We start from the raw sequence: 18467 nt of genomic DNA on the forward strand, positions 1-18467 counted from the left end.
ATGTCCATGTACAGAGAGTGCGCATCGCCACCACAGCCGCACAGCTCTGGAGGACACACGCAGACGCAGCCGAAGACAGGAGCTTATGCTGCAGCTGCTCGGTTCAGAAAATGGCCGACAGATTTTCTAGATTCAACGAAGAGCGTGATTTCCAGGTATTGTTGTACATTTGTTTCGCACATATGCACAGCGTAGCTCGTGCATATGTGCCTCTTTTTACAGTGGCAGCCTCGACATGCGAGGACCGAGCAAAAACGGAAGCGCGAGTTTTGGAGTAGAAATAGCTAGTTAGCATTTTAAGCTAACTGCGACTTTTCGATTTAACTTCAGTAATATGTTACGTTGAATCTTTTGCGTTGGTCGTTAAACGTATAAGTGTATACATATATATTTGATGTGCTCGACTGTAATGCTAACTCAAAACCCACATTTGCGTCTGTGTGACCTTGGGTACGCTAGTTTATTTATGGACACATGCTAATCGTGGCTAACTGTTTAGCCAATACAAGTCGTCAAACGCACACTGACTGAATGAATGTATCGTTAGCCTAAAACGGCTGTATCATGTTGACAGCCGCCAGGTCGCGACTATACGTTTATCCAAACCCTTCAAATGTTAGATTTTTAAAACATGGAACGCCATTAAAAATCCAAACGCCCTTCGTTTCTCATTTGCTGTGGTGATAAACTTTTTGTCTTTGCTGTTTTCCTCCGCACGATTTTAAATTCCATGGTATTGTTTAAGTCACATTTGTAGCAATGGTTCACTGCGAAGTACAGTAAAGCTGTAACGATTGTTGTCGTCATGTCATTGACAGATAAACAAAAACAAAAAAACACTGCCATAATGCTGTGTCATGACCAGAAATGTGTCGGAGGCTAAATTAGGCAAGATCGGAGGACAGGACAGTGTCTGTCCTGTTATATTCTTTGGAATTTCAGCGCAAGAAACAGCCTATTATACATGTTTGCAGTGTCTGTATAAAATGCATGCCCCCCAAAAAGAGAGTTTTATTAAACACAATATTAGTTAGTTTTTATTTTATTTTAAACATTGGTAAATAATTATGTTCTCAGTTACAATTATCTAGTCTTATTTTATGAAATATTTCTGTAATTAATACATGTTGTATTTTCATGTGAAAAACTAATTATTAATGGTGTGAATGGGAAGCAAAATAGATTGTGTACTGTGTGTGACTGACACCTTGATCATTCAGTGGTGATGTGTGTGTTTACACTGGTGATGTCTGCCGATGTCAAGTTCCTTTATTTCATACATGTTTCTTTCCTGATATAATGCATTTTTCGTTGACAGTCTGACAGATGTTGACATTTAAAAAGCCAAACATCCTCAAGTATATGCATTATTTTGATGTAGTTTATTTAAATCAAGAATCTGAGAGTTCAGTTTATTCTCAACACACCAATGGAAGTTCTTTCTGTTGTCTATCTGTAATCTAAAACCACACCCAGTAACGGACATCTACAACACATTAGGCACACTATACTATGCTGAAATGTGTCTGCTCAACAGAGAGAACAGCACCCTCTGTAATTGTTGTTACTGTGAGCAAGAGTAATCTGAATTTGCAGTTACAAAAGGTTCAAACAAGGTCTGACTGAGGGCTGTGAGTAATTTAAAATGCAAAACTCAAGGGAGGTGTGCGCTCTCTCTTCCTGTTTTAGGCCGTAGTCTTTATATTTTGAGGCAGACATTTTAATTCAAACCCCATAATAAGAGGACGTTTTGGGAGAAAGTAGTTGCTAATAAAATTTGGATGTATAATATTTGTTGTTGATTTTTTGCACTATTATGCATATTTGCTGATAAATGTCTTGAAGAAACTTAACAATGTACCTCCTGACAAGTTCAAATATGTCTAAAACTGTCTATGTCTTTTTCCTCTCTGCCCACTGTGTTGCTGTCCACAGGGAACTTAGTATTCTGCTGCCTTTTGCAGTGAGTTTGAATGAATGTGTGGTCTGAATGAGACTGTTGAGGACTAGTCCAGCATAGCACAGTAAAGCTTTGTGTTTGTTTGTGTGAAATCTGTTCTGGGTGCATTCATGTTCTCGTTATTGTGAAAGTTTCTCTCTCTGACTAAATGGATTAAATCTTGCTGCAAAGCAACACAGCTCAATAAACAGCTTAAATATGGTCTACCTATTATTCACTGCACAACCAGTCAGACGACTCTGATGATTTGTTGTTGAAGCTTTCGCGTGCGGTTAATCCAGAGCTGCAAAAAAAAAAAATAAATAAAAAAAAAAATGAGGGGGATATCTGAGCAAACACACACACAGCCAGCAGGGGTATCTCATTTCCTAATACAGAGTGGAGTTCTGGATCTATATCAGTCGAAACACTAATGGGAATTCACTGGTATGCAGTGAAAATGCATATCGGAAGTGAGCGAAAAGATTATTTTCTTGCAAATGTGTGCAGTCAGGGTAATGAGGATGAAATCAGCAGTGAGCGTAACACGCCACCGTGCTGGTGACTGCACATTAAGTGGTCCAAGCCGGAAGCCATGAGGGGCAGGCAGGAAGATATCGATTTATTCATAAATTCATCTCTTGCTCTACCCCAGGATCTCAACTTCTCCTAAGCTATGGCTTCAGTTTTGCTGATGCAGTCTTGTTTGCTTTGAATCAATGATTGCTGTTGTGGCATCAGATGACCTCATTATTGTGAGCTGATCTGAGCTCCTGCTTGGCTCTGCAAAACCGGTCTCCCTATAGAGTTTGAATGGTAAAGCCTCTGGTATGACCCAACCTATTCTCAATTTTATACGCTGTGCATATTAAGTTTATCCCGAGGTTCCACTGTACTGCGTTTCTGTTCTCAGTGAAGGGCCAAAGGAAAAGGGATTCACAAACATGACCTTCGTCTCACCTTCACTGCACAAGTGAGGAAGCCATTTGTCTCGGTCAGAAGCAGCTCAACAAACACACTTCTTTTGCTTTGACCTATTACCAAGCCAGGTCCAACCCTGTCTCCAAATATAAACACAAATGGCCGGTTTCTTCAGGTTCATCCTTCTTCAGATTCAGTTGGGAAACTGACTTTGCTGTAATAGCTGAAATAAATTTACTAAGGAGAAAATAGTCAAAATCTTTCATTGGATTTTCATAACTGAATAAACTTAATACATTTTTATTCAACCTTTTTTTTATACATGTACTGTTTACTAAATATTCCTTACTAAAATAAGCTTTTGTGATTGGTGTCCTTGCAGGGTGGAAATCACTTTGACCAGTATGAAGAGGGGCAGCTGGAGCTGGAACAGGCATCCTTGGACAAGCCCATCGAATCGGTAAGGCTGTATTCGTCATTTTGAATTTATTGGATCAGCTGTGAGAGTGGATATGATTGGTCCAGGGAGGAGTAAAGAACACATTTTTTATTATTACATTCTGTTCATGTAGAGGCATTCAGTGTTATGATTGCACTCACCACATAACCTGTAGAAACACATGTTTGTCTCTGTTAATTTCCTGTTAAAGTCCCTCCCACTGCCCCATGTCCTTTGCCTACTCCATTTATTGTGACAGTAAAATTATTACTTTGATTAATTTGAGGACTGTTTCTATTTAGAGTATAATCTTAAATGTTTATTTTGTTTTGATAATTTTCCATTTTTAATACAATATATTGTAGCGAGGAATTGAGTGGATTATTGACATCAGTGGATAAAGCACTGTCTTTAAAGGAGACATTAGCCTAAAACGTAAATTTTAGTTTTTAAACAATCCAAAATACATGTTTTGCAATGACTAAAATTTTGAAATTAGTTGAACTTGAATTCATTTTTTAAATAAATGTGAAAATATAAAAAAATTAGGTCCTCTATGTTTTTTATAGTAGTACAGTTGTCAGCATTTGTATTTCTTTTTTTTGCAATGTTAGAAATATATAAACCCTGCAGTGCTTATTTCACTTAATCTAGCATGGGAGAATGTGCACATTAGATGGTGTGTATGGCTACATTTGTTTGTGATCGTTTGTATGTGTGTGTTGTTTTTGTGTGTGTGTGTCTCAATGTAGCTATAGATTTGATGTGTAAGTGTACAGTGTTTGTGTCTGTAGGACAGTTATATTATTGTACACAACTTGGGGTATTCGACATTTCTCTCCTGCAGCGAATTGGCCCCCTATTAGCTAAGCAGCAATGACCCGGTTTGTATTTGCACGCTCTGCTTTTCTTACTCCTATCTTTAGGGTCCTTGTAATGCTTTGCTGACTATCTCTCTTTTCTTTCTCTGTCTCTCTGTTTGCTATCACAATCTACATATTTTCTCTCTTTTTTCTCAATCACCAATTCTCTCTTGCTCCCTCCCTTTTACACAGTGATTCGGTGTACAGTACCCTCTGTCATTCTGTGCTGGCATGGTGCTTGTGCAACTGGGACTGCATTTTTTGCTGAAGAGGCACATCAATAATAGCGCAGGCATCTTTTTTTTTTTCTTCTGTCCTTCCCTGTTTCCACCCCCTTCATCTACTGTCTCTCTAGCACCGTGGTGAGCAGGTCCGAAATCCTCACACCCCCACAGTAACGTGGCTCCACCGAGCAAAGTTGAGGCTTTACCTCATTGGCTAACCAAATAAAAAAAAAAAAAATTCTAGTCTTGTATAACCATTAAAGTCTAACAAACATATGTTGCACTTAAATCTAAATATATCTATATATCTAAAAATGTTTTTTGTATTAAACAACAAAATAATTAAAGCAAGTGAACAAAGTATTAGACAAATTAGGCTTAGAATAATAATATTAGTCTTTCTGCTCACTGTAACATGGTCGCAATGTTTGAAGACACCCTTCATTTTTGTTAAATTGTCAATTTGAATTGTCAAGTGTTACTGACAATAATTTTCCAGATGTGGAGGGTGAAAAAGATGGACAAAAGCCGCCTGCTCACCTGGTCTGAGTGGCTCTTCTCTCACTCCTGCGCTATTATTTATGGAGGGGCCCTGGGGGCCATGCTAGAGCATCACACAGATCTTCATATATCACTGTTATTAGATTTGGTGCATCCACTTATCATATGCTTCTTAAAAGTTCCAAAAAGTTCCAGTACAACATTGCTAGTTAACGTTTAATCGGCTTAAAGCCCTCATAAATAACTGCAACACTTATCAACCTTTTTGAATAAACAGTAATACGAATTTGCTAGGGACTGATGGTCAATGCTGCAGCCCAGTTTCTCAGAGCCCCTCCTTTGCCACCTGTGTCTAAACAAGAGGCAGCTAGAGGTCTGTGGTACGTTTTTGAGATCTTTGTTCTCTTTTCTCTCCTTCCTTTCTGGTTTAGACTATTTCTAACATTGTTTTTGCATTGCATGTCTTAACTTGGTAGATTCTATATACAGTTTTTTTCCCTCAATACTGTCCCAATGGTTACTAAAGTCCCACTTGCCCTCTCCAACTCATTGTTCCCATATTTTTTTCCCCAATCCAGTTCCCCAACCTAACCTCCTCCTCCCCTTACCTGATCCCGAGCGATATGCAGTGGGCAGCCTCAGAGACACAAAAGCATGCACTCTAAACAGCAGCAATAAAAGGTCACAAGTTGATTAATAAAAACATTAATTAATAACATATTATTTATTTATATATAGTGTAGCTCAGATAATAAGTGCAGCTTTAACTGAACCCTCTCTGGTTTTCAGTTAGACTTCAGTTGCTCATTACTAAGGTACGACTACTCAAAGGTAAAACCCAACACTTCTAAATTCTAAGCCTTTTCAGCTGACACATCAACTGCCGATTGAGCACCAGTAATCAGTAGATGGAATGTGTTCAATGTTAAAATTAAGGATACCCTGGCGTTTCAAAACCAAGGTTTGACGAGGCAGCGTCTTTACTCAACCGAAATAATTTTTCACTCAAAGGTCTTCAGTTTTCAGGTGAGTACAAATCTGCAAATCTTAAAAATAGTCATCGTCTAATCGACTTAAATACCTTTCTGTCATTTTTCATCGATCTGTGTTGTTGAAAAAAGGCCTGGTGCTTACACGATGGATCTTTGGATGTTTGTAAAAAAACATATTTACTTTAATTTAATACTTCAAAATAGATTAAATTATGTACAGATAAATATGTGAAGTGACCAATAATACCATTCTTAGATACCCTGAGGTCTGTAGGTGGGTTCCCTGCATTTCCATCCCTTCCATATGTTGTCAAGCACTGTGCAGAAACAGCACAATGCACATTTTTTGGTTCATCACCCCTCCTGTAAGTCTTTTGTTTGGATAATAATTTTTTTTTTAATTTCTTCTTTCTACATACTAACACTCCATTGGTTTTTTGACATGCCTACCTTTTCTGTTTGTATACAGTGTTATGTTTGTTTAAAGAAGAGAGAAGTTTGCATTTTTTGAAAAGTAGAGAAGCTAGCAGAATTGCAGTTGAAAGCGTTTGGCCGGTTTCTTACGTTGTGTCACGTGTGACTGTTTTTTTGACAGCCCAGTATTTTAAAGCCAGGTTCGTATGGAAATGCCTTCACTCCACTTGCACTGCTGTTGGACTCGCCGTCGTTGCTTTCATCCGTCTGTCTGTAAATTCTTTTGGTGAACTCATCTGTTGTTCAACATGCAGTCTGCTCCTCATCTCTGCCTGCCGATCCTTCTAGAGATCCTTTAAAAAAAATTAGCTTAGCTGTAGCAACTGGTGCCTTATCCAATCTGCCCTTGGTGTTCTAATTTGGTTTTAAAGAGGCAAAAGTTAAAACTCAATATATTGTGACACATGTTCAACATGTGTCCAATGAGGCTGTCGCTTTTTTAGGAGACAAAGGGGTTTGAATTTGTTATTCAAAACAACATAAATCTTAAGGAATGCATACACTTGCCAAACGTAAATATGTATGACAAAAAGATGTTTTTGTCTTCTTCTAGAAAACTGGCACTTGGGTGCTGGAAAATCTTGACTTAACTCACCAACAGATATTGCCAGTGCATAGTAACCCGCTGCTGATCGCGTTGACACAGATTAAACAACCAGAAGCCTGAATGCAGTAGAACAACAGCAACAGCATTATTGCGAAAAGCAAATACCATCTGTCAATATTTTTAAAGCCGAGTCTTTGCTTTTGCGTAATTAGTGTGATGACCTTTACGAAAGCGATAGCCTCTGTATTTTCTTTAAAAAAAAAAAGGGTTAAAAAAGGGTTTTACAACAAAATGATTTTAGCTGTAAAACCCCCTTTTTTTAGTTTTGCTTTTTTTTGGTTATTTTTCTTTGTAGCTTGCAGCCTCCAGAGTAAGATAAGCATCCCTGTAATGCTGCAGTATAAGACAGAATCATGCCCAATGTCAGTGGGAGGGGAGTCCACTGCAGCAAATTCTGCACTGTTTTTCTTGACATTGAAGTCAGGACATTTCTTTCCTCAGGCAGAAGAAACCCAGACACGAGCGTTTAATCCTTAACATCCTATACGTACACAAAAGGGGAAAGAAAGAGCGAGTTACATCCAGTCATAAAATAGTGTGTTTTTGTTTCTGTGCCCTGGTTATAAGTTCATACAAACAGGCATTTTCCAGTTCTCCCCACCACGTAGGGCCAAGTGCAGATTCCTCTCTTATCTCATCTTGCAGCGGAGAGGGTTTGGAAAGTCTCACAGCTATAACATGAAAGGGGGGGGAAGACCCTAACAAAAAAGGAAAACAATGTTTTAATGCTTAGACTATGTGTTAGATTGGGCACAGTGATGCACCAGTACGCTTATAAAATCCCAGCATAGGCCAAAAAACCCCATTGAACCAACGCATCCCAAAGATGGGCAGAGATGTAGTGTGTGCTGTGTGTGTAACCACCACTCCCCTTCACTAGCACTAACCTATCCAAAACCCAGCTCACCTTCACTGCCCCACAAACGCACCTTCATCACGGCTCAGCCTGCTCTGTTCTGCCTCTCAGTCCCGACCTCCTCTTTTGTCAACTAACTGAGCTCTGTTGAGCCATCACCTTCTTCTCTGCCTGATCCACCTGAGACTAACACCCCCCCCCCCCTTTTTTTCCCCCCCCCCCCCAACCCCCACCCCTTCATTGTATGTTCATTCACACCGACGGTCCTTTTTGTTAAAACTCTTTTTTAACAAAAAGCTGCATGCTGTTTTTTTCTGTTTTGTCCCAAAGCCCCTCACCTTCTGTTTGTAAAAGAAAATGTAAATCTATTTGTGATTATAAATATTCTTTTTGTTTAGTTAGTACGCTTTTTTTCTTAATGGATCGCAGCATTCTGGTAATTGTTAGACAAGATTGGAATAGTTATAATCACAACAGAAAAACACTACTTAATAAGAAATCTCATTTCCTGTTTATTTGTGCTCGGAATATGTACTGTAGTGTGTAGTGGTGGGATGGTCTTGTATTTCACTAAATGTTTTTATTTTTTTTGCTGACCCACACCAGTGATTTAACAGTCTGATGTGTACATCGGGCCCCACAATGTACTAGGAATTTGTCTTGTGTACGTTCCTAAACTTGAAGTAGCATCAATAACTTAATTATCCTTAGTATTAGAGACACTTAAACTTAACAAACAGGTTCATTTGCTAGGGTTAAAAAAAAGAGAATAGAGAGAGCCACTTCAAAATCTGAAAATGTAAATTGTGTTGGTTCAGTCTAGCTCACAGTGGTTGGTTTATCAACTTTAACTAACTTTAAACCTAACAGCAATTACTGGTAAAAACCTTAGCAATGTAATCCAACTCAACTCAGATCGAGGGAATAGTGCAACACTTTTGAAATCACTCCTTATCTGCAGTTCAACAGCAGTGTCACGGTTGTCAAGTCTTAAAACAAACTCTGGTTTGGTTGCTCCCTTAGTGCAGTTTAATTAAAGATTTTTAAATGTTACCTTGACGCACATAAAGTTCAAGGACTTAGACTTTATTGACTTTAATTAAATGTAAACCCAATACAAACCAAACCCACTCCTACGGAATGTCAAAGACTGAACTTTATAGAGTGAAAAATTAAAGCTAAGGCTTACCAGGCTTACAGCATGGAACGTCGAGAATATAGATTTTTTTTTTCTGGTTTTGCACAAACTCAAAAAGTAAGCTATAAGTGCAAACATAACCTAAAACACCACAATATACATTTATCTACGCTTATATCACTTTTTTCGTATTTCAAATAGTTAATGTCATGTATGTCGTGTTTGTTGAAGTAATAAACAATTTAAGATATACCAAAAAAAAAACCTTGATAAAGACTTGGTGACAGTCGGTTTATTACAGTATTACAGCTGTGAGTGTCCAGGAACACGAACAAGAACCTTTTCTAGTACATTTGAAGGGCCTAAATGCACACAATGTCTTCCTCTCCTCACCTGCACACCCACATGCCCCCCCCCCCAACACGCGTGCATTTTCTGTCCACCCTGGGCCTTGTAATGGTAATCCAAGGCCCACTATCTCCACCTCTGTCTCTTCCTCTTGCTGTATTTTTTGTGACAGCTGCATATGTTTTATGGTGTTCCCCTTGTTATGGTTACGGAATCACAGCAAGCTTGGAGTTTCTGGTCTCTGTTTTTTGTTAATGCAAGATTTCCATACCTGTTAAGTGTCACCTTTCTTTGTGTACTAAGCCAGTGGTTCATATATGTATGTGTGATACATATATTACCCTCCTCCTTCCACCTCCTCCTCTTAACTTCAGTTAGTAGATGTGTCCTGTCGTGTTATCCTTACCATCCTTAAAAAAAAAAAAAAAAAAAAAAAAAACTGAAATGCTCACGCTTAATGCCTTTTTCTTAAAAAAAGTTTTAAACTGCACTCCCATTTTAGAAAGACACACTGTAGCCTAAAAGCTACACATAGCTTCATGTGTTCATCATAGTGAAAGAAATCTATTCCTTTCCCTCAATCTGTCCCCACCCACCCCAACTACCAATCCTTGTGCTGGAAGACACTGATGTTACACGCTGTAGGTGATGTGGATGATGATAATGACGATGGTGATGGTGGTGGTGGTTGTGCTGCTGATGATAGTGTGATCTTGAGTGTTTCATTTATTTTGTTTGTGTTTGAAACCTGTGTCAAAGGGGGAAAGCTGATCTTATTTTTGGAATGTTTTTGGTTCTTTCTCCTGTTTTCTCTGCTAGGATAACATCGGCCACAAACTGCTACAGAAACATGGCTGGAAGTCGGGACAAGGCCTTGGCAAGTCCATGCAGGGTAAGGACTCATTCGTCTATATGCCTAAGTTCACCATGCTGGAAATACTGGTCCACTGCTTTATATCATTTTTTTACCTCCCTAATATTTTCAGGATTTGTTTCGTTTGTGCAATTTGTTTTTCCTCTTCCACATCCACCCTTTGACCACTTCCTTTTTGTCTGTCCCGGGGTAAAGATGCATAATATGTAAAATGAAGTAATCCAAGCGATGCTTGCTGCTCTTGTACTGTTGTTCTGGAGATCTGAGGGCCTAGCAAAGAATGAGCTTAAATGAAGAAACTCCTGCGGCGTGGTAGATTTCCAGATTTTTCTGCATTAACGCAAGCTTTCCTCTTTGTGAATTATACTTTACAGCAGTTGTTCACATTGAGATTTGCAGCAAGTCATCTTGTGAAATGGCAGATCCAAATTTAAAAAGGTTTTCCTTCTCCAGTTCTTTAACATGAATGTTTACTTCCCCCCCATGTATGTATTGGACAATAAGAAGCTTCTGCCTGACTCTGTGATCAACAACAATAATTTGTCTTTGCAACAATGTCTAGAATCAATAGGCAAATGTGAGCCTGGCTCTGATTTACTTGTTACTTGTTACTGTTGTTGACTGATTTCTAGTGAAGGCTTCATATCAATCACTGGTATCATAAACAACACACATGTTCCGGAATCCTGCTGACTCTTAGTATTGAGACTGTTGTTCTTGTCTGTGTGTCCACTGCCTGGAACATGTCTTGTGCTTGAGCTTAAATTTCTAAATTTCTTAAACCATGGTAAAAACATATAATAAGGGATCCTACTAGAAATGTACAAACATATATTTGTCAAAAATCACCTTGAATAGGCCCAACACAATAATTAGACTGTTAAATGTTGTTCAGGGAGTACGTCGTCATGGAATACATGGTTGTAAGACAGCACTGATGCAATGCAGCTGAGTGTGTGACTTTGTGTTCTGTCTTGGCTCATGCCAACATTTCACTAACTCCAATGCTGCTTCATTACTACTTTTGTCTCTGATTGGTTTTTGGGTGTTGTGTCGGCATGTTACGTTTCTGTTAGTGATTTGCTTTTCTCTGTTCTCTCTCGCACTTTTCTTCCTTCTGTGGTCCTGTCATAGCCTCATTCTTACCCGCACTCTCCAGTATATGGGATGTTATTGGCGATCAATGTCATCAGTAATGTGCTAATGGCTTTGAGCTTGCTTTCCTGGCATTATGTTTGACTAACCTGTTCACCACATGCTTTTCTCTTGGCACACAAATCTCTTGCCTCTCTTGTTACGATTCTTACTGCAGAAGTACCAAATCCCTATGTATCTTTTTCCTGCCCTATCCCCCGCTCTTTGAAAAAAATGTCAGGATTTAATGAAAAACCTGTGCTGTCCTATCAAATGTAATAAAAATACTTTTCGATTTATAAACTATAGATATAATTATATATATATATTATACACTAATTTATTATATTTATTGTGTTATTTCCTATTCCACGGTACCATAGCAACAAGGATGTAAAACATTCTGACACACTGTTTGCAGCTATCTGCAAAATTCAGGTAAAAAAAAAAACGTGACTGAAGGCTCGATTACAGCAGGGGTTACGTATTTTTGGTAACAGTTCACCTTTAACTCTCTTTAATGGTCTTGGAAGGTAGATGCTGACCCATTTTTAAAATGTAATATCTATCCGTACTAATCAGTTAACTAACAAAATCATCACAGGGACGACATTGACTTTGAACTCCGAGAAATTAGTTAGTGTGTGATTTCATACATCGCTGTAAACTAAATGTCTCTCTATTAATTTCGGCTTTCCACATTTAGACAGTCGGCGGTAGACTGCCTGAGATCCCTGATCTAACGACAAGCTGTAAAGCTGCGCCTCTGCTCCGTTAGCAACTCCTGTTCATGTGCATATAAGGCGTGTTATATCTTAGGTATTCTCAGCTTACCGCGTCCAGGCACCGAACTTACCCTGAGATGCTGCGTTAGTCTAGGCAGTCTGACAGGTTTATAAAGGTGTACACCACTGCTGGAATTTCTTTCTTGTCTGGTTGATTTACTTCTTTCTTTATTTTCTGCTCTTCCTAGGCGGATAGCAATCAGTATGGCATGGTAGGGTTGTTTGTTTATTTCCAAGGCTGACAGAACAAGTTGCAGGAGCTGACTGTGCTTGTTTTTGCCACCGGCTTCTCTCGCGTTACATAAGCATCCTGCTTTGTGGGCTCACAGGACTGCAGCAGTCTACTCGTGTTGTGTAAGAATCAATGGCTCAGCGTTGAAAGCCCGCTATCTCAGCTTTATTAACTAAATGAACTCAGGAGTGGGCTCGCTGCACAGTCGTACTCCTGTATGTCATTGCACTCTGCAGGACCTCCAGTGTAATCCTACCATTCTGTCCTCAATGCCAGAAGAGGTTTTTTTTGAATTTTGAAGTGAAAGCATTGTCTCCCCTTTTAAGTTTTCACTGTATTGACCTTGTTCTTATTCTTCTTTTGTCCTTTTTGCCACTTTTAGGTAAGGTTTGTTGGACCCCCCCTCTGTATGTCAGTATGTGTGTGTGTGGGTGTGTGTTTTCTTTCTCCCAATCTGCAGTTTACCTCAATGTAACACCCCTTTAAATAGTGTACCGTAGGCTAATGGCCTCTGTGAGCTTCTTTCTTTTTGCTGCATAATCACTAAACCTTTATTCTAAATCTACTCAAAAGTGCAGTGTTGTCGTTCAAAACAACAATCAGTAAAAAAAAAAAAATCATGGTAGCTTCAGGAAGCTGTGATTCCATTGGACACCCGAGAAGAATCATCTCCACGTTTTAGATTTATTTGTTTATTTTTGTTTCCTCTTTGAGTTCATGTGGCTGCTGTTGGGTATCTGATTGCCTGTAACCATGTCTCGGACTTTGAATGGCTTGCAGAGTAGACACGTTTTCTTCCCTCTGCTTGTTTGCCTGTTTTCTACCTCCAAACCTGTTACACTTGTGTGAATGTGTGGTGTCGTCAAGTGGGGCTAAGATGTATGTATATTAATACATATATGTATGTATGTATGTGTGTCTTTTGACCGGGCCTTATAGTCAACTTACAGGGACATCCTCACCACCCTTCTACACCCTGACTGTCTCTGTCCCCATGGTTATATGCTTCCATCCTCCCCCCCCCGCCTCTTTATTTGCCCATCCAGCACAGCATGTTGTCCCAGAGGTGCACTCCTGCCTGTTTAAACTCACCTTGGGCTTTAAGCAGTGTTTGAGCCTCATTTAACTCAGGAAACGGATGTTTTCCTATTAATTTAAAGCATACTTTATACGCAGCAAGTAGCGTAGCATCGCTGTCTTCTTTTACAAAAAAAAGTCAATAGAGAGTCATACTGGTCCAGATATTTTGAATTTGACCATTACTCACAAAACCCTCTGAACACATTGGATTTCAGAGAACCGTGGCAGCACCCATTACTTTGGTTGACAGCGTTCCATTTTTTATTTAGCATTGCACAACCCTCTCTTAAGCACTGTTTAAAGCCTTTCTGGCTTAACCTGTCAGGTACATTTAAAAGTGTGTCACATGCCTTCTTGTTCCAGGATTAAGCTCATCCCAAAAACAAAACCTGGTGGCTGTACGATAAGGAAGCTAACTGGAGAATTGCTAACTGGGCTGACAAGCAATTGCAAGGCAAAAAAGCTCACTGGGGGGGGAATGGTAGCTGACCCTACAGGCATTTCATTATCCCATTCAGATTTTTTCAAATAGAAACACATGTTTTCTAACATCATTCTTTGCAAGAGTAGAGTTTTACCTTGGTTCACATTGTTAATGAATAACAAAAAATGATAAAATGATGATATTCTTCATCTTCACTTACCCAGTATGTGCCCTTGATAGGTTTAGGTCAGGGACATTAGGAGACTTTCCAAGGGGTATTAGTTTGAATCTTAAGGGGTAAACTAATGTTATATAAACACGATTGTGCCAATTTAGGGACATGGGGACTGGGACCAACCTTTGGGAGAGAATGGTGAGAGAAAATCCCTGTAAGCACTTAGCCCTGAGTGGAGGGATGAGGGGGCTGACACACTGAAGCCTCTCTGAGCCCCCCCCCCCCCCCCCAAAACCCCACCATCAAACTCCTGACCCCAACCTCCCTTCTCTATGTGCCTCAATCTTCCTGCTTAACCAATTGGTGTTTCTTTTTTACAGCGGTTTGATCCTGCCCATGTTGTGCTGATGGTAAACTTAGTGGTAAATGTTATTTTATCCCCCAATTGAATTGTTTTCTTTTACGGTTTTGTTTTTCATTTTTCCCATTTTTGTTTCCCTCTCATCAGAGCACCAATGCTACATAGGCTTTCAATTCTTTCTGTATTAGTCCTCATTCTGCTGCTTGTCGATTATCATGCATATGTATTACTCTTAGAACATTGTCATTTTGTTTGCTTTCAGTTTTTTTTGTTTTTTTAAAACCCCCTGTGATTTACACCCTGTGATTCTTTTAGACACACATTGTTTTGTCTGGTCCCTTTGTTTTCCACTGGAATGGGTAATGTGGAAGTATTGTCACTGTGTTTAACAATTGGTGATAGTTTGGGATGACGTTCAATTGTTCATTAAATTTTAATTCCAGGCCTGGCTCAGGACTTAACTCAGACCAGATCACTGCAGTGGCTGAATAACCCAATTTCCGGTTTTACTTCTCTAATGCTGTTGTTGCGCAAATGGCATAACCACACGCAGCCTTACAATCTCTACTCTAATCTCTATTCGTTTCCTCTCACATCCCCCGATTAAATTAAGCCTGCGTTATTGTGCAGTCAGAGATCCCTTATCGTTAATTTACAGAGCCATGCGGATCACAGACACTGCAGTGGGACTGAGAGTCCAGCCAGGCCACTCCATGTTACAGTGCCCGTGCATCTATGATTTCAGAATGAATATGTCATTGGGCTATGATGGCTAAATTTGTACAGGAAAGTATATGAATGAAACAATGTGTTAAATAATATACAGTATATATATATATTTATATATATTAACATTTTATGGCTGTCACTTTTTTTGGTTGAAAAATCAAGTTCAAATGAGTTTTATGTGAAACATCCCCACTTCTTGAGAGATCTTGTGTGTCACATGCACACACACAGTAAGTCTTCCAGGCATATGAAAAATCATTTTCTTTCTCCACATTTCTGCTGATGAGTCGAAAGCAGTGTGCTGAAGTGCGTAAGCAACGTAGTCTTTTTGTACGTAGCACAACATGAAAAGGCTCTAATTATACGCTAAGAACAGTCAACGTTATGGATCCATAGAAATCTCCAGTAAAAAAATATGCCATTTTTAAGCACTCATGTATCACAATTAGATCCTAAATATGCAAATTTTAATATTCCCGTGTCATATTTGTTTACTCTGCGATACTCCTTATCGAGCTTGCTCACATCATGACAATGCAAATTTGTCAGTCGGTAACTTCCGGCCTTTAAAGATCATAAATGAATCCTACAGTGTACTTACACTTAAAGCAAACCACTGGATCCTGCCGTCACTACTTCACACTGTCTGAGGCAAACTTAGCAGTTTTGAACTTTTGAACTTGCAATCCAAACAGATAACCAAACTATGGATGAAAAGTGACAGTCTTTGTACATATTTTAAACTAACCCTGCTCGGAAGGAGTACCACACCTGTTAAACTCTGACCATATTCCTTTTCCATATGCCCAATGGTATAAATTGAAAATTGATTCATTGAAACCCTAACTTGACTGTGAGAGGGAAAAAAAACTGAAACCAAACTGAATTGATAATCACTATCAGTAAAAATGGATTCTTGTATCTGGCTGGCAACAGGAGCAGCAGACTAGTCCAAATTCTTCTTTAAGCCTTTTGGTTTGAGATTTCCTTGTCTGTATGTCTGTCTGTCCGTCCTTCCCTTCCTTGTCCTCCTACACATATCCATGTTTTACCAGGTAAGTATCCCCCATCCCTTGCACTGTCACCATGGCCGAACCTGGCCCGTGACATCACTCTGCTGTAGTTCAGTGCTTGTGTCTTTTTTTAATTTTAATTTTTACTCTGTCTTTATCTTTGCTTTGTTTGGCTGATTATGAGTGGATTAAGCAGTTCTGTGTCAATCTCCAAAGTAGTTTTGATTTTATATATTTTATATCTTCGTTTTATTTTTGTTTTTTTTTGGTTTCGTTTTTTTTTTTTTCCTACAGTTAATTTCCTTCAAATCTAGCTCTTTTCACAGCTTACGTAGCTCTGGTTATGTTGACAAAATGAATTGTTCTTTTAGCTTTAGTCATCAGGTGTGAGGGCGGCGGGAGGCAAATGAGGTGGGGAGAACCATAGGAAAGAAAAGTTGGGGCAATGATGCCACCATTAGTGCTAAGATTGTAATATAATGCTCTGTTCTCTTTGTGGATAATCTCTCAGTGGCACATTGTTATTTCAGCTGCTCAGGCAGCTGCTGCTGCTGGCAAGAACACCAACACCAGCACCTCCACCCACAGTCCCTAGAGCATCAGTGTCCTTGATAAACTTCACAGTCTGGTTTAACAACACTGCAGCATTTAACAGGTGGAGGAGGGGCGGTGGACAGCATTACTTCACTGAAAAGGTACAGAAGAGGCACATGATAGAGACAAAAAAAAATCTTCTTTCACACAAAACCTCACATCAACCCAGATGCCCTCGACTTACAAACCCAACAAATACACATGCAGGTCAATTGAAAGCGATTTAAAACTCAATCAGCAGCCAGGTCATTTTGACAGCGGGATTAATTGGTCTGTGCCTGGTTGCTGTAGTAAGCTGTGAGAATAGCTGGTTTTTGGTCCACTGTAGCTTTCTGGTCTCTATGCACTTAAAGGCAACAATTTCTAACCCCAGCACTCTATGCTCTAAAAGCAGACTGTCTCCCAGCTTACCCTCGTTTTCCAGTCTCAAAAACTCAACTGTGCTTTTTTCCCTGTCTCTATGCCCTTAGGACGCACCGACCCTGTGCCTATCATCCTCAAATATGATGTCATGGGGATGGGCCGGATGGAGATGGAGGTGAATGCTTAGTTAAATGCTTTATATTATATTGTGTATTATTTATTTATTTATTGTAGTATGTATTTGGACATATCTTGTTTCCTACCAGTGTCAATTGGCCTTTTTGGATGCAATTCTCAGCTAAAGAGGCAGCTGTCGCTGCTGCTCATGAAAAGTTAGAAGAAGAGAGCAAGAAAATTTGTTTACCTGTAAACCAGCCGCATAAAATGTTTTTTTTTGTCAGACTGTGCATCTAACCGTCATATTTGGGACAAACTACTGAAGAAAATCATTTTTTTGTTATTGACCAAATGTAGTGCAATTTTGACAGTTTATAGTCTCTACGCTCCAATGATCAATGTGAAGAAAAACAAATGTATAGAGTTGCATACACTGTCGATCCACACTGTAAATATTTTTAATTTTTTTTATATTTATTTTCAGCTTGATTATGCAGAGGACGCCACAGAAAAGAGAAGAGTGCTGGAGGTGGAGAAGGAGGATACAGAGGAACTGCGGCAAAAATACAAGGTAATGCTGATTAGTCTTCTAGTTGACGTGGTGTAAATCTCTAGTTGTTTTCTAGTTGCTTCCAACATTTCAATTGAGGGCCACATCATCATTCACTGTTCGATAAAACAAAACCCTAGATATTTGAAGAAGAAAAAAATCAAAACCCATATTTTAAGACAATAATTAAATTATTACTGACATCTTGTCACAACAGGCTGTAAATTTGAGATCCCTGCTTACAGTCTCATGTTATGAAATGAAACAAACGTGTTTTTTTTTATTTCAAAATTCTAACTGTTTATTTCCATATTTTTTTTACTAATAACAGGACCAGATGGAAAAGGAAAAGGCAATTGCAAAAGCTCTGGAAGACCTGAGAGCCAACTTCTACTGTGAGCTCTGTGACAAACAGTACACCAAGCATCAAGAATTTGACAACCACATTAATTCTTACGACCACGCTCACAAACAGGTACAGTTAAAATGCCACTTTATCGCTTTTGAGGCGGGATTTAGGTGATGTAACGGGAATCCGGTAACCTCGCTGTCACTTATATTGCAGAGGCTTAAAGAGCTGAAGCAGAGAGAATTTGCTCGAAATGTTTCATCGCGCTCACGGAAAGGCGGAAAGAAACAGGAAAAGATGCTGCGCAGATTACACGAGCTGGCAGAGCAGAGAAAGAATCAGGAGTGGTAAGATTTACCTGTTAAGACAGGACCTTTACTGATCA

General features: G+C 39.2%; 1 protein-coding gene across 9 annotated transcripts in view; it reads left to right on the forward strand.

Moving 5' to 3' along the window:
- The window catches only part of gpatch8 (G patch domain containing 8), a 24784-nt gene continuing 6317 nt past the window's right edge, over window positions 1-18467 (forward strand). Inside the window, exons 1-8 of one of the 9 annotated variants that reach the window (XM_025064833.1) lie at window positions 74-155; window positions 3243-3320; window positions 10122-10194; window positions 12710-14428; window positions 17174-17241; window positions 17668-17754; window positions 18065-18208; window positions 18299-18429. In XM_025064833.1, the coding sequence (XP_024920601.1) occupies window positions 17215-17241; window positions 17668-17754; window positions 18065-18208; window positions 18299-18429 (389 nt within the window). In that variant the 5' untranslated portion in view covers window positions 74-155; window positions 3243-3320; window positions 10122-10194; window positions 12710-14428; window positions 17174-17214. Of the gene's footprint in view, window positions 156-3242; window positions 3321-4146; window positions 6494-8105; window positions 14429-17173; window positions 17242-17667; window positions 17755-18064; window positions 18209-18298; window positions 18430-18467 lie in introns of those variants that run through there. The other 8 variants (XM_025064836.1, XM_025064837.1, XM_025064834.1 and 5 more) reach the window with 8 other exon arrangements.

This window comes from Cynoglossus semilaevis, chromosome 17, assembly GCF_000523025.1.
Source record: "Cynoglossus semilaevis isolate Cse_v1.0 chromosome 17, Cse_v1.0, whole genome shotgun sequence".
In the NCBI taxonomy this organism is placed as follows: Eukaryota; Metazoa; Chordata; class Actinopteri; order Pleuronectiformes; family Cynoglossidae; genus Cynoglossus; species Cynoglossus semilaevis.